General features: G+C 47.9%; 1 protein-coding gene across 7 annotated transcripts; it reads left to right on the top strand.

The window, feature by feature from the left end:
* Positions 1-6,519: 6,519 nt before the first annotated feature.
* arpp21 (cAMP-regulated phosphoprotein, 21) lies at positions 6,520-15,948 on the top strand. Of its 7 annotated transcripts, none has more exons than XM_029167032.3 (20): positions 6,520-6,738; positions 10,456-10,617; positions 10,717-10,873; positions 10,994-11,032; positions 11,140-11,208; positions 11,309-11,420; positions 11,583-11,721; positions 12,043-12,180; positions 12,268-12,367; positions 12,455-12,550; positions 12,623-12,660; positions 12,764-12,820; positions 13,128-13,318; positions 13,786-13,926; positions 14,055-14,167; positions 14,345-14,413; positions 14,510-14,674; positions 14,809-14,914; positions 15,209-15,306; positions 15,423-15,948. In XM_029167032.3, exons 3-20 carry the CDS (start codon positions 10,721-10,723, stop codon positions 15,579-15,581), a joined length of 1,983 nt encoding a protein of 660 aa, XP_029022865.1. In that variant the 5' UTR covers positions 6,520-6,738; positions 10,456-10,617; positions 10,717-10,720; the 3' UTR covers positions 15,582-15,948. The 7 variants fall into 7 exon arrangements, with proteins under 7 accessions (XP_029022865.1, XP_029022866.1, XP_029022862.1 ...); XM_029167028.3 differs by having other exon boundaries at positions 6,521-6,738; positions 15,206-15,306; XM_029167031.3 differs by having other exon boundaries at positions 6,522-6,738; positions 14,513-14,674; positions 15,206-15,306.
* The last annotated feature ends 768 nt before the right edge of the window (positions 15,949-16,716 follow it).

The raw sequence follows: 16,716 nt of genomic DNA, 5'->3' as shown, positions 1-16,716 counted from the left end.
TGTGGAGGAAGAGGGAGGACGAATGGAGGAGACCAGCGGGAGGACTGGAGGAAAGGAGGGAAGGGATGGAGTTCCTGTGAAGGAAGATGGAGGCTGTGTGTGTGTGTGTGGGGGGGGGGGTGGAAAAGGACAAACATGGAGCAAAAGATTTTGTCAAAATAAAAGTCTTTCAAATGTCAAACTGTTTGTTTTTATACTTGAAAATAATTTGTATGACGGCACCATTTAATACCTTTACAGACGTTAGTCATGAATTTGAGTTACATCAGTAAGAATTTACATCCTGACCCTTTTTTATGAACAATAGCAACCAAAGAAGACCCTGCAAATTCACATTCATCCAGATAAAATCCCATAACAGCAGTGAAAGAGAAAGCATGACTAAAGTAGCATAATGAGATGGCTGATTTTCCCCCCCTCCTCTTTTAATCTCCGAGAACAGACTTTTGCAGAAGCGGCATTTTTCTTGCAGCCGCGCGCGCGGTGAGTGAGGAGGAGAGGAAGTGAGCGCGAGCGGGGTTGACAGTCAAGTGGAGAGGAGACAGATGGGAGCGAGGAGAGCTTGCGCCGTCCGCCGCTGATTGCGTCAACGGATCCGAGCGCCTCCAGGTACATGCTGCACTGCAGCACGGCGCTGCTCCGGTATTGACTCACCCGCCGGTGCCGGTCCGGACGGTTCCGCGTGGACCTCTCCACTTTCTCTTTGTCCTGTGCGTTCACTCACCCCCCACTGACGGCTCCACGTCTCGTTGGCGACATCACACGTGGCCTGTGCACATTCGCAAACGTATCATTTCTTACAGGAAGCCTCCGGTTCTCCTAATTACTGCACCAATGGCCACTTTCTCATCCTCACATTCTATCAGATTCTATCACATCTTACGGGTTTGCGCGGCCTTGCACAGCCTTGCAAGTTGCGGGCAAACCGATGGGTCAATTAAGGCAGAAGGAGAAGAGGAACCCCCTCCTCTCTATGCAAATAAACCTTAAAAGCTCGTCGCGGCTTTCTGTTCTTCAAAGCTAAATGGTTTCTCATCCGCCTTTGTTGTGAACAGTGTGTTTTCAACTCGGGAACAAAGGTGTCTGCGACTGAAAGATGAAAACTGCGACAACTGATGAAGATAGTATATAGAGTTCAGACGCACGTTGGTGTGGGCTGTCTAATTGAGGACATTGTTTGATTCCTCTCTCTCTCTCTTTCTCTCAAGACCTGTCAAACTCGCAATCAGCGAAAACAACATGCACAGGACAATTTGGAGGAGCAAGAGGGAATAGAGTGGAGATGGGAAAAGAATGGCATTTAGGAAGGAAAAGAGGGAGTTTCCGCCCACTGCCTAAAGAGACGAGAAGACAGGCAGCGGAGGGGAGAATGTGGAGGAAGCAGTGTGTGAGCGCCAGAGCTCATCAGGCTGTCAAACATCTGTTGTAGACCACAAACCCACACAGCCCTGGTGCTGCGAAGTCTATCACTGAGCAGGTGCACTTCCTTTACCTGCACACACACACACACACGCACGCACGCACGCACGCGCGCGCACGCACGCACGCACACACACATTCACACACACATATACACTGTATCGTGTGTGTGTGCGTGTGTGTAGATGGTCACATTTACTGACTCTGCCCTTGTCCACAGTGCGTGACCCCCTCCTGGATGACACCCATGCATGAAGGTGATCCGCCGTGACTCACTCATTGATCAGAGAATGGAAGCGCAGACTCCCAACTGCTTCAGCTGCACTCTCAGCTCAACCCACGGTTGATCCCGCATTATTCTGCGCCGCGCTCGTAGTTTTGTGTTTCTGACTGCTGACGCACTGCATCTAAATTCATCATCCGCGCTCCCTGAGGGGCGGCACCGGGGCTTCGTGTGCTTTACCTCAGATAGCCTCACATATAGACGCAGTTAAATCACAAGATCAACCCAAACGAGGTTTGTGTCTAACGTACGTTTTGCAGGAATGACACCTTTCTTTAAACTCTTCATGTGAAACCTACTGGAGGCTCCATGGCCGTCGCTTTATGGCACCTTCACGCCGCATCTTCAGACACATTCATGAGACAATTCTTTGTTTGTGCTGTAGGAGATGCAGTGACTGCTGCCGGCGTCCTACCAATCAGAATGGTGATATGTGCGTTACTAATGTAAAGCGTGTTGTGATGCAGAATCGTGACTCTGGGAAGATGATATACTATTTTAAGATTTAACCGTTTCACGGGCTCCTTCACTGGGTTTTATCACGCAGAAGAATTTCATTTGGGAATAATAGGTGGAGCCTAAGGTCAAAATGTTTGCATGTGTAGCGGCTGTAGCTTTACTGTATGAGAGTAGTTTACAGCAGCAGATGTGCATGTATACTAAAATAATAATAAATACAGTATGAATAAATGGATATGTGGTGATGCCTAGTAAGTGTCACTACAGTAGGTTTAAGTTTAACTTTAGTTCACACTGTGCACGCGTGAGAAGCCTCCACTCAGCAGGTTCGCCTCGTTTGACGTTATTCCCGCCCGCGTCACCGTTCACGCGACCGCAAAGATCCCTCAAACTGCGTGTTCTTAATTAAGGCCCTGGATGATGGCTGCGCCTCGCTGAGGTCGGGAGGCGAGGGAGGAGGTCTATTTGTCTGTTTCTTGTCTGTGACTGTCTAGTCACCCGGCCACATGCTCCATCATGGTTTAAATATTCATAGCCCGCCCTCTGAATATTCATGAGGCCCCTATGAATATTTATGGCCCTCACTTGTTGAGGTGTCACCCGATCTCTTGTACACACACGCACGCTCAGACGTTTACGCACACGGGCGATCAAAGGAGACTGTGTGTCTACACAGACGGACTCACAAGCACCGGTGTAGTTTACACTGCAGCCCTGATCCAGGGCTGAACACAGGCTGTGGCCTGTTACTAAACAAGCCCCATAAAACAAACTAGCTGATACTAAATACTGTCTGAAACTAATTATTTTTTGAATTCGCTACATATAATGGAAAATATGCTTGTTTGCTTTCTACCTAAGATGAATCAGGACTACAACCGGTAGTGTTTTCAATTAGCTTAGCTTAGCTTAGCATAGCATCTATTGTGACTCTGTCCAAAAAAAAAAAAAAAAACACGTAGCAGCAGCAGCGGCAACTTCCTGTTTTACAAGCTCGGCCGATGAACCAGAGATAAACATGTGCCCAGGACCTAACCATATACAAAATGCTGAGTTGTTAACTCAAGTTGCTAACTTCCCCTAACGTGTAATGGAACCCATCATTCTGACTGGATTAATTACTAAAGCAATTTAAAGGATTCGTTTGAAGTCCTGCATCAACACCAGGTGTCTCAGAGGGAGGCTATGAACTCAAGGCCTGTGATCCCACATCCAGTAATAAACGCAGCGAAGCTCTGGAACTGATGTAACAGTACGACGCAAATACTGAGGCAGTCAGCTGTGCGCTCTCTAATGTGGCGCATTTATATAACAAGCCACAACAGTGGCGGTATTTCTGTGCCCCACGTAATATGAAACAAGCGCCACCGAGTCTCCGTCCTCTGGGCGAACGCATGCCAGCCGCGCTGCCAGCAGCAGCAGCAGGCGGCAGGTGTTTGCGGATCATCATCCAATCGCCAGGACCAATTTTTCATTATACGCACGCCGCAAATTTGATTTCGCTGCATCTGTGTTGAGCGAGTTGTACAGTAGAAATGTTCCCCATCAGTCACAGGAGTGTCATTACAACATGACAAACCTGTGGAGAGGTGGTGTGTGTGTGGGGGTGGGGGTGGGGGAGCTGTGACTGCTGGCTTTTGGATGACGCACATCCTGAAGACTGTGTACACTACACTCATCTCAGAGCTCATAGCTCTAACCACAATCTGTCCCTGCTGCTTTACATATAGCCACTATATATATATATATATATATATACTATATATATATATATATATGTGTGTGTGTGTGTGTGAAGAGAAGGTGATAGTTACAGTCTCAGAATTGGAGATAACAACCCAGAACTCATTTTAGGTGGATCCTGGATCCTGGGGATAATGTGCCAGGTCCTATCAAAGCCTGTATGTCTGACCTTTAACGAGAACCTTCTGCTTTCAGCGTGTTTCAGTTTCATTCAATAAGAAATTATTAGACCAGAGCAGCTTCCTTTTTCTTGCTGTGCAAGACAACATTTTTTAGTAGTAATTGGGTATAAAGTGTAATTTGTTGTTCTGTGATCCCCAAATATATTAGTTAAATATAAGATGTAGCTACTTCAGGGTTTAAAAAAAAGTTCAGACCAGTAATTTGTGCCTTGGGACGAAGGGTGAAGCTGCGAAGAAGCCTTTCCTCCTCCTGGCTACATTCATCACGTATTGGAAGGATCTCGGGTTTTATCTTTGTAATTTTGTCTTTGAATAATGGAGTCTGTGAATGACTTTGAACTGAATGAGACTAGAATTAATGGAACAAAAATGAATCTCGCCAAGACTCGGTGTTGCTATCTCCCCATGGATCTGCGTGGTTGTGCTTTAATAGTGCGGAATAATAAAGTACAGGACCTGTGTGTGAGGCATGAAGCGTTGAAACTAAATTTAGCCGTGTGGGTGTGCTGTAGTTTCAGCCGTGGGGCTAAAATTCGTACTATGTGGCGTCATTTATAGAAAGTACACATTTTTCTTCAGGAGAAAAGCGGAAGTCACATTCAGATCATGGTTACTGGTAAGAAATATCGTCTAAGCCCCTTAACCATTACATCCCTGCTGAGTTTCCAGTATTAGAATGCTCTCAGCTCGAATCAAACCTTAATTTGAGCATACCAGACATAGCACCTGTGTCACAACTTCCTGTTATTTCTGATATGAATCTGAAGTGTTTAATGAAATAAAGCTGAAGTCAGATATTAGATCGTAAATACACTGCATGGGAGAGAAGCGGAGGTTAATAGGGGTCGTCTTATCTTTGCCCTGAGGCCTGAGCAGGTTAATGCAGCCATGACGCTCCTCCAACACACACTGCTAAACATCACCCACTAATCACCCATCTTCAGCTTATTTATGTTGAAAGTCGTCATCAACATACAACAGGTTCACGATAAACTAACGTAACAGTCGATGGCAACTAAGCCGTGGACTCACAGAGATCCGTGTTTCCACCCAGGAAAACATCTGGGCGTCGTTTTGACGAGTCAGCAGATGGTGTCCTGGGATTCTCCTCCCAGACCTGGATCAGGGCGTTAGTAAACTTATGGACAGTCTGCTGTGGTACTCGGTGGTGTTCACAGGGCTACACCACACACCAAGTCCTTTCCTGGGTTTGTCTTTTAGCTTTTGCCTCTCGATTGAACTTGTCGCTTTCATCTGCATCTTTTTTCCGCAGTTGACAGATTGATGTCCTGAAAGACTTTGGTAATGATAATTCAGAGTTCCTTTAATTATTTTTGCTCATTATTTGTTAAAGATGTAGAGCTGAGTGTATGAAAACACAGTCAGACACAGCTGTAATACTGATACAAGGGTAACATTCAGCATGGTGTCATCCATGTAATTACTTGAGTCTATTGTGGTGTAACCAAAGATTAGATTGCTTCAGGAGGGCTATGATAGGTTCAAAGAGACATGCTGATAAAGAAATTCCTGCCTGCTGTTCAAGTATGTATTAAACCCACCAGTCCTTTGAAAGATTTCTTAAGCCTTTAAATCGATTATGTGTAAGGTCCAGTAAGTTTAGTCAGGAACTACACAGAAGCGCTGCAATCAAGAGCAATTAGTGCAAAAGGATGCAAATTAATTACAAAGGGACTCTAAATCACCACAGATGGAAAACATTGCAAAAAGATACAAAGATACAACACCATTAGAAAATAACCAAAACGACCACAAAGAAACAAAACAAACTAATATCAGATCGATTTCAAATGGGAGCTTGTTCACGAAGATGCACAAAATGACCACGCACACAGAATCAATCTCAACAAGAAGATTTAACAACTATTAAATAATGCAAAGTCTCAACAAGGAAATGCAACGCTACCACAAAATAAGCAGAATCAGACAAACAGCAGCAAAACAAAAGGCCCACCAAGGGACGGAATATGACTATAAAGGGATGCCAAATGACTACAAAGACATAAAAACGACCATAGGGATGCAAAACTGATTCAAATCACTGCCAGAAAACTACAAAGGGATGCAAAATGACCTCAAATGGACGCATGATTTCTACACAGGGGATGCAAAATGGCCAAAAAAGAACATGGAACTGTCACTAGAGTAAAAAAAAGCCCACACAGGAGTAAGAGGATGGGGCCTGTAGTAGAGGAATATTTTAGTTCTGTTTAGTTATTTTACGTTGTGTCCACGCACGTGTTGAAGCAGGTTATCACAGCGGCTGCAGTAATAAAAGCAGCGTTGGACGTAAAAAGACACGATAAGACAACGAGAGACACGGACGGAGATGCTGCGTGTGTGTGAGTGGGCCGCTCAACGGCCGCGCTCGCGCGCTCATCTCATCGACTGTGGCGCACGTGCGTATCCGTGCGTGCGTGCGTGCGCGTGTGTGGGCGCGTGGCTCAGGGTTCAGAGCTGTCGCGCCTCCGTAGGCCCTCCTCCTTCATCATCATCCCCCTGCTCCGACAGATAGAGGCAAAAGGCGGAGCAACGGAGCCCACAGCGAGCAGACGCGGGGCGTACGGCAGTCCCTCGGTCGGTACGCTACGTCGGCAGAAGCCCGCGGAGGGAGGAAGACGTCCGCTCACGGTAAGATAGCGGCGGCCGCCGTTCGGCGCCACTCGCTAACGGTCACTCCGCCGGGTGACACCGCCGTCGAGATGGGGAACAATTTATGCCCACCGTGGGGGGGGGGGGATGCGCACAAATTAGGCGAACTGACGTGCTAACGGTAACGGCACCCCGGAGCGCAGCCGCCCCGCTCAGCAGCGCTGGCGCCGCCGCTGAACGGACGCGAACGGCGTCTCAGCTCGCGAACATGTACTTTTACCCTGACGCGTTCACGGACTCCTGGATGAGGCGTTCACACGGGCTCCAGCCGCCTTTCGCGGCTCTTCCGTGTTTCTAATTCTGTTAAAACCAGATTAAAAGAAAATTAAGTTTCCTATTTACCACTTTCTGTGCCGTTAATTTTTTTGCCGTAATCTAATCGAGTCCACGCCGGTCCACATGCCGCTGTCACACCCCCCGTACCGGGAAACGGTGGGGTCCCGGAGCAGCAGGTCCACTCCCAGCTCAGCGGTAAAAATAGCCCCATCTGTCAGCCTAGCATGGGCCACTGTAATGCGACACGCGCGCGCGCTCCCGGACGCGGCTGCTGCCCAGGAACCAGAAGTCCCCATCCCGCAAGTGGATCGCGAATGGATCGCCGTTATTCCGCCGTCCCGTTATGTGGGTCAACAGGATGCCGCGAAGTTGCGTGTGCAGATGACACCTGTTTGTTTGAGCATCTTCCGTTCGAACGCGTCGGCGCTGCGGCGCAGTCTGAGGTGAGCTGCTGTCGACTTACGACGAGCGATTTGTGTGAAGTAGCCCTTTAAACAACCGCCACCCCGTGTTGTGTTGCGCTGTGCATGCAGGTATTTTCCCTTTATCTCAGGTGTGAGTTCAAGCCCACAGCTGTCGCTGATAATAAAGCTGCTGTGGCTGCCCAGGTGCTGATGACTCAAAGGACAACGTAACCCAAATTCGCCATGTGTAGCCTACTTTCTGTGGTTTGCGAAAGGTTAAAGAACTCACGTCTTTATTTCGCGTGAATTTCTTGCAGCAAGGAGAGGGAAATAGATGCAGGTGCAGGCTCAACATTATATATAAAGCTACTGTATAAAATACATAATGCAAGCAGGAAAACAAAAGAAGCCCAATTAGGGGCTTTGGGCACATTATGGGTAAACAAAGCATTGAAGGCTCCGAGTTTGCCTCGAAATTCTCAGTTATTATTTAAACAAGAGAGACCTGCTCTCCCCCGTTGGTCTCCTGCTGAATCGTTTCCTAATGAGCTTCGAGCCGAGGGAGAGAAAAACATAAAAAGCCCTTTTAAATTCAGCTGCAACCTTTGAGACAATACACAAACAGCCAGCTCCGTGGCCACGGGCAGCAACGCTCTCCGGTTCTCGCAGGTTTCCCCGAGAAGTAAAAGCAGATTATCTCCAGAGATTAAATGCACGGAGACCTGTCCCATAATGTGTCCACGAGGCTGATGATGGACCTCAGTGTTAAACCATACACCTACACCAAAAGATGTAGTTTATCAGTGGTGTTAATTACAAACATTGTCCTGGGCTTAAAGGCTTAATATGACTGACAATGGGCTTCTAAAGTAGCTTTTGGGCATTTTCCCACCGGCCTGCCTCGGTGTCAGTGTAGATGAGCCAGGCAGCGTTTGGCTGGAGAAGAAAGGTGTCCCGGTGAGTAAGTGGCTCCGAGGCTGGAGGCTTGAGGGGGAACAGCAGATGGATGATGATGTAGCGGGCGCCGGCGCTCCCTGCCTCCCGCCGCCATCCGTCACGCGCTAATGATCGTGTCACACCTTCTCCCCGGGCGGCCGGCCGCTTCTGCAGCGCTCAGCTCAAAAACCCGTAGCTCCACTTAAATCCCCTCTCGGCGGCCGTCGACTGAAAAGCCCAGAGACAGACTGCGCCGCGAGCCTCTCTATCACTAATTCCTCACTTCTCTCCGTCTCCATCGCCTTCCGTCGCCCCTCTTCACCCTTAAAGTCCCTGCAGACTGTTTCCTCATCTCTCTTCATCCGCGGCTTCCTCGCTTCCCATTCATCTTGTTCTCTCGCTGGTGCATCTGCTCCCCAGCATCCTGCTCCCTCTTGGTCTTCTTCTGCTGTGTTCCCGTTTTTTCCCTTATTGCTCCAGATTCATAGCGGCGATACAGGCGTTTATGTTTTTTTTCTTTCTCTCCGATTGCCGTAATAACCAGGAAGATAGAGGTCTGAGGTCAGACGTACCTACAGTGTATTAAACGGAGCTTGTCTGTTTAGATAAAGGACACTTCAGGAAGAAGCTATCAACAGCGCATCAGAGTCTCCCCGCATGTCATTATGGTTTGTACAAGTGTTCGGAGTCAGAGCGACAGAGTGTTTGCAGCAGCAAGCAAATGGCTGTAATAAATAACCATTGTCTTTATTTTAAATGATCATTTTCCAATTTTCAAATTGTTGTTTTTTTAAACGAGAGGCATTGATTTTACTGAACCTTTATTGTTCAAAAACTTATCAATTTGGTACAAAGGACATCTCAACAAAACCCTACAAGCAATGTCCTTGTTTATTATTATGTAACTGAGATTGATGCGTCATTATATGACAAGTTTTCTGGAAACTCATAGTGTAAAATGGTTTCAGCCTGAGTGGAACGATAATCAATACAACTACCTAATACATTAATGATTTTCAGGCGGTTACCAGATCTCATATCTAAAGTGCTCTTATGCTTGTAATAACTATGAAGCACTACATATTTTTCCATGTTGGTTAAATCCACAGTATTCGATTTTAAACCAACACATATTACACAAGGACATGTCCCTGGGTGGAAGCGTATTGTGCCTCATTGAGGCAGTATAGGAAGTAAACACTGATTTTCCTGGACATGAACGGAGACAGAGCCTTTTTAAAAGCTGCTATTGTCTCCAGTCGGGTGTTAAATAACCATGTTATGGGACACAGCATCTGCTAAGCTCGTTATTCTGTCCCAGGTGTTACAGGAAGAAGCGTGCTCTCGAGATCTGTGTTGCAGAATGGGTCCCCACTGAATGTAGCTGGCCCTTAGGAGAAGGTGGTGGAATGCCACTTCCTTGTGTGTGTGTGTGTGTGTGTGTTTGTGTGTGTGTGTGTGTGTGTGTGTGTGTGTGTGTGTGTGTGTGTGTGTGTGTGTGTGTGTGTGTGTGTGTGTGTGTGTGTCTCTTTGGTCTCTGCGACATTCGCACCACTGGGATCACAGACTCAGCTCGGCATTCTGGGAATATCTGTGCTGGTGGATTGGATGATGGTCTCCACAGCTGCTGTTTCTAAGAAAAGCTCGAGGACACACACGCGCGCGCACACGCACACACACACACACACACACACACACACACACACACACACACACACACACACACACACCAGACGTCCTCTTACATGAGTAACACACATGTAAATTCATGAGATAATAGAGCATCCAAGCATTACTTTGTACCATTACAGACGTGTATGCCCATTTGCTGTAAAACACTTAAAGCAGCAATTAACTGTCAAGCAAAGGAAGCTTTTAGCCTACAAAGAGCTTAACACACACACTGTCCTCACACACGCGCTGGGCGTTGTGCATCGCTGCTCGGTGTCATTGCCGGCAGCTGTGCGTCTGTGCTCCGGTACCAGTTTGACACCAGTGTGTTCGTTTGAAATACCGTAGCCGTGTTTCTCCTGCACAATGACCACCAGCCGCCGTTCTCTCCTGTGTTTTCTCTCTCCAGGCTGTTTTCCCTTGACCGGTAAAGGACCAGCGCCGAGCGGGGCGGCAGAGGAGGCGAGCGCAGGCAGAGAGCATAATTGCGTTTCTGGCCGCCCCGTGGGAACATGGGATATATGATCTCATCATTCACCTGTAAGGCTCTCCAGTAAACAACTCCAGATAGGTAGGAACTACACGCGGCCACATTGAAATGCACGGATCGGCTACACGCCGGTGAATTACACGGATTCAGACCGAGCGTGTGCGTCGTGTTGGTGCTTAGAAGTATGAGCGAAGCAGGAAGTGCAGATGTCCTGAAGCCCTGTGACGTGACATCATGTGGCATCGTGGACCCCCCCCCTCCTCCGCCGTGCCCGTCCCCCTGCAGTCAGAGGGAGGACAAGGAGTGTCACCTTGACAGTAAGGAGCTGGAGCAGCAGGTAAGTGACACCAAACATAGATCCTGCTATATGCCGCCCTCATTAATAATACAGCACTTTAAAATTATGCGACTTCCACACACACACACGGTTTATGACAAATTATGTCCTCGCTTGCAGAAGCACTGTAACCTGGTGCAACCAAAGAAAAAAGTTAGGGTAAGCTAAAATAATTTATCCTCTCATTATTCATCCTCACTGAAATATCGATTGCATTACACGCTATGAATTTCTAATATTGCTCGTTTGTGGGTGTTGGATTCCAGGCCAATAGAAAATTGGTGCGCAGCGCGGCTGTGTGCGAGGAGTCCCCGCCATTCGAAGACAAATCACAGGTAACGCACACACGCGCGCGCACACAACCACACACACCGCCAACCTCCGACTCATCATCGTCCCCACACTCAAATTACTCTTTGTTTTCCCGCCTCTCAGGCGTCTCCAGACACAAGTATCTCATCAAGCTGCCATGATAACGAGAGAACCTCGTGCAAAGAGGAAGAGCAGGAGAAGAGCACAGATCCAAAGAAACAAGCACTGTCCAAAGGTGTGTGTGAGTGTGTATCTCATAAAAAGCAAGGCTAGAAAAAAGCAAATAAAATGTAATAAACTGGATTCCTTGCCACTATTTAGATGTAGCTCTCCTGAGGTGTTGAATATTGCAGTGTTTTTGTATTTTCATTGTGCGTCCCGCTCGTGTTGCCCTCAGAGTCCAGCCTGGAGTACACCGACTCCACGGGCATAGACCTGCACCAGTTTATCACGGACACCCTCAACAGCAACCCCAGAGACCGCATGATGCTGCTCAAACTGGAGCAGGAAATGATCGACTTCATCACCAGCAATAGGTCTGTGAGACCCAGGTCTCCTGGAGTACATATTACACGCACGCTCAAATCTATGACATGTTAAAAAGAAATTTTGCCTGAATATATTAGGAGTTGGTGATATATGAGGTTAATTAGCGATACTGATCAATATATTGAGCCTGGGATGTTAGTGGTGCGTGTGAGTCACTGGGCCAAAAGAAAACCTCCCCCCTCTCCCATCTTCACCTTCGTCCCTCCCACCTCCCTTCTGTCAACATCTTCATCTCCCCCGTCTTTACCTCTGGTTCCTCATACTGCCTCTCACTTCCCACGCGTTCCCCCGTCTCTCTTCTCTCTCAGTCCTTTTAAGAAGTTCCCTCACATGTCGTCCTACCACCGCATGCTGGTCCACCGGGTGGCGGCCTACTTCGGCATGGAGCACAACGTGGACCAGACAGGCAAGTCTGTGATCATCAACAGGACGAGCAGCACACGCATGTATGCACCCTAACTGTCTTTGAATGTGTGCCTGTGAGTCCTCCTGTTGGACCGTGAGCTAACAACGGCTCCTAATTGTTCACTAAGACCGGAGCAGCGCTTTGTGGACGAGGTGCACGAGGACAAGACAGAGGAGCTGGTGACATGGAAAACCATTTTAAAAAGGGACAACAGCTCAGATGACCAGGTTTGTTTACCCGTCCCTCTGGAATATCCTCTATAATTGACATTGATGGCACCTTATCATTGTTTGACCTGCTTTTTCTCCTCACAGACCCGAGTCAACACTTTACTGGAGAAGCAAAGTAAGTCGGTGGAAGAGAGAGAGGAGGAGTACCAACGGGTACGGGAGCGGATTTTTAAACAAGAGGTGAGACAGAGCGACATTCAGCGCAACGCGTAGACCCAGAGACTCACTCGTTTCTCTGCTGTGCTTTGACAGCCTCTCTGCACCCAGGAGAGTCCCCATGCAGAAACCAGGTAACCTTGCCTGCAGTGTATTTTCTCCATGTGCCTTTTCAGCTTATTATATTTAGATGAGGACATTAATATACGTCTCCCTGTGTGTGTGCGCTGTGTGCAGAGCGGTGGCGGAGTACAATCCATATGCTGAGACCCAGAGGAAAAGGCAGCTCTTCAGGTAGAGCTCTGTCTGCGCGGATGCGTGGTCGTTTATCATTTTAATCTGGCCCGGCTGGCTGGCACCGAGCGTTTCACCGCGTGCAGCCGACACAGAAACAGCACCTAGATTTGTCTTTTTCGCGTGTGTCAGGGGTCCCAATTCTTGGCAGTCGTGGCCGTTTGGGATGAAAGGCATAGAAGGAGAGTCTTTCACTGCGTGTCAGTGAACGTCACATTACACCTTTCCTTGTTAATGCGCCGTGTTAGGCCACGAATGGCTGCATGTGGCTATAGGCTTGTGGGATAATTCTGGATGTGCCTCACAGAGGGAGCCGCGACAGCTCGGGCTCCAGCTGGACCGGCAGCAGCAGGCAGAGCAGCACCGAGACCGACTGTCGCTATGGCAACGACCCCCGACCTTGGAGCAGCACCGACTCGGATTCCTCCCACCCGTGGACCAGTTCCACCCCGAAATCCTGTCAACCTGTGAGCCACAGCTGGGACGCACGAGGTTCAGGTACCCTTTTTTTCCAAACCTAAAAAAACACTTCCTAAGTCGCGCCTCGAAGGTGTAAATTCAGTCATCGGAGGTGAGACACTTCGCTCCTCTGTACCTGTGTGCAATCAAACTTATTTGCAGCCTTTATCACCACGCCACACGTGGGAAAATCACTGTTTATAAATGAACTGTTCTTTATTCAGCAGCCACTAATTAACAAAAAAGCAGTGGAAGTTCTTCTGGTGTGAAAATTGAACTCAATCTATGATTTTTCGCACCATATCTGTAAATTTTCACACAACACCTCCAGTCTTCTTCACATATTCAGGAAGACAAATACGTAATCGCGGCAGCACGCAGTATGTTTTTAGCGAAGACGAGAGCAGCGAGGTTTTTTTTTTTTTAACCAAGTGAAATGTTGCGATGTGAATTTGCTCTGATAATACAGCTCCCTCCTCCCCCTTTGTTACCCTTCTTCCTCTCAGGCTCCATCACTCTCCTCAGACTGCCATCAGCTTGTCCCCACCAGTCATCTACTCCTGTTGTGGGAGAGCAGGCTCCGAACTCTACCTTTGTCATGGAGAACGGGATCCCGCCGGGAAGCATATTGCTCAATCCCCACACTGGTAGGTAACACACACACACACACACACACACACACACACACACACACACACACACACAGACATAAACCAGTAAGGTGTCGGTTCATCACACATAAATATTTATCAAAATCAACACTTCGGCCTCTCAGGGCAGCCGTTCCTGAATCCTGATGGGACCCCTGCTGTGTACAATCCTCCGGACAGTCAGCAACCAATCAGGAGCCAGACTCAGCTGCAAGGCTCTGCCTCACAGCAGCAGCAGGTACACACACACACACACACACACACACACACACACACACACACACACACACACACACAGGCGCACACACACATAGGATTATTTTTTCTGCAGAATATGTCATGCATTGACGTACAGTACATACATGTCACTGTTTGTGTCTTTATCTGTTTGTGTCCATATGTGTGTGTGTCTCAGGTGCTTCAGTCTGTCTCTTACACAGCTCCCCAGATGTTGCCTGTCAGTCCCTCACAGCCCTACTCGACAGTATGTATCAGTGTGGCGCCGGACACGCGTGTCACTACACTTGTTCTGTGTACGTTGTCATCCGTGTGAGCGCTCACCTCCTTTTCTCCCGGCCAGCAGCAGATTGAAGACCTGTCCTCACAGTTTGCTCATGTCACAGTGAGCTGTCAGTCAGCGGCTGAGGCGCCAACTCTCTACCCTCCCAGTCAGGGTTACATCTATGCAGCTCCCCCACCGCCTCCTCCCCCCAACCCCCCCAGCTATTGCCAGCCCTCACCACAGGTGAGAGACACATTGAGACGCTCGTTGAAAATGGATTTTGAAAAATGTCAGAATTCTGACATTTAAAGGGAGGATGGATACAAGCAAATGCTGGTAGGAATAACAGTAGTGGTCCTCCTCTTGTTTTCCTTTAGGTGCCTGTGTATTACTACTTCAGCCAGTACCCTACCCCAGCTCAGCATGGGTGCAGGCCTCTCTCACCTGGCCAGCACATGCACAATCAAGCAGTCCAACCAGCAGGTACTGCTCACCTGAGTGTGTGTGTGTGCGTGTGTGCGTGTAAGAGGCTGCGGCCGTAGAGAAGGGGGCCGTTACACTGTCAGAGATGTAGTTTGAGGGTCTCACAGTGAACCGGTCTCTTTTCCTGCTGCTTTTATTCATCGGATCATCACAACCGATTAATGACCGTTTTGTTGCTGTTGTTTAATCTTCCGTAAATGCACGTACATTATTTTTATGTTGGGCTTTAAATATTTAAATCTTCCAAACTGCAGTGATGGGGCGTAGTATAATAAGAATGTGTGTTTTCAGCAGGTTACGTGTCTGCTGTGGGGGTGCAGCAGTCCTCTACAGCCCAATCTGTCATGGGGACGTACCCACCAGTGGCCTCCCACCATTGTAGCATGGTTCAGGTAAACACGGAGCACCCAAAGGTCTCACTCTGCGCCAAACAAAATGCTCGGCCCCTGAAGGAAACGTGGAGCAGTTAAGTGCATGTGGTGGTAGCTCCTCTGTCTTCTCTCTGCAGGGCGGCGCCCCCGTGGCCTACCCCTCGAGTAAAGTTGTGACTGGAGTGGGTGGGGAGGCGGCTTTCTGCTGCATGGTGCCCCCGCCTTCCCACCACAGCAGCTGCCATCCTTCCAGCTGCACCGGCCTCAGCGCCTCGGCCTGGAGCGCGCCGTACTGACGCTGCCTCGATGGATGAAGTGATGATAGTGCGGTTCCTGTGTGAACTCACATGCGTGCGCACACGTACTGAACATAAACACCTTTGTTTTCACACTCAGTCACCTCCTCACACATACGCCCAGTTTCTTCCTGATGACGGCCACAGGGCCCAGTTCCACACCATCACTAGCATGTACACACACAACACAGAGCCACTCGCACACATAAATGTACCACTGTACCAAAGCTTAATAGTATATATCAGAGCTGCTGTATTGAATGCATAATTTATATACACAAATGGAGTTTTATATTGATATTAAATTATATATTGTGTTTTAAGGAAATACACTGTGTGAAGCAAATAAAGTAGACTGACAAGGTCACATCATCCTTTCCCTTCCTTTCCTCCGATGGTAATGATGATGCTAATGGGCGTGAGTGCAGCGGTACACACATCAGAAAATAAAGTGCATTACTGGAGGATACTCTGTTCACACACATGAAATATGGATAGCTGTCACGATGCCTGCGCCGAGTTGTTAATTTACCACTAAGGTCATAACTGGGAGATGAATGTCACTGGCTTAATGACTGAGAAACTAGTGGGAGACTCGCGCATTAGTATGGTTTATTATAGAATCTTTAATTTATCAGGGAGCTGAAACGCTCTCGGAGTGAAAGTTTGGAGTCGTTTGACGGGAAAGAGCTGTTATTCCGCCTTTTACACTTCAAGTCAACGTGACAATAAGTTATATAAATAGCAAAGAACATTTGCAGCTACAATAGTCTGCAAACTCAGTGGAGCGTTGACGCTTCTCTGCCCCTTCCTGCTCAAATGCCCTCAGTGCACGGCTGGACGTTCACTTCCACCACCAGTTAACTCAACCTCCCTTTGGTTTTCTGACTCGAAACGTGCTCACATTTGTGGTCAGCATTACTAGTTAACATGCTCATTTTAATAATGAGTGCACAAATTGCTCCCAGATGCTAAAATGTAAATTTGATTATTGATCCTTGTTTCCTTTGTTCATAGATTTCATAATATGTAAGAAAAAATAAACCGTTTTTCATAGATTTCATAATATGTAAAAAATAGCGTTAATGATGACATCATGGCAGTCATTACTTACACGTACTTCCTCTGCTGTGAC

This window comes from Betta splendens, chromosome 11 (genome assembly GCF_900634795.4).
Source record: "Betta splendens chromosome 11, fBetSpl5.4, whole genome shotgun sequence".
NCBI classification, from domain to species: Eukaryota; Metazoa; Chordata; class Actinopteri; order Anabantiformes; family Osphronemidae; genus Betta; species Betta splendens.
This window is presented reverse-complemented; position numbering and strand designations above follow the sequence as displayed.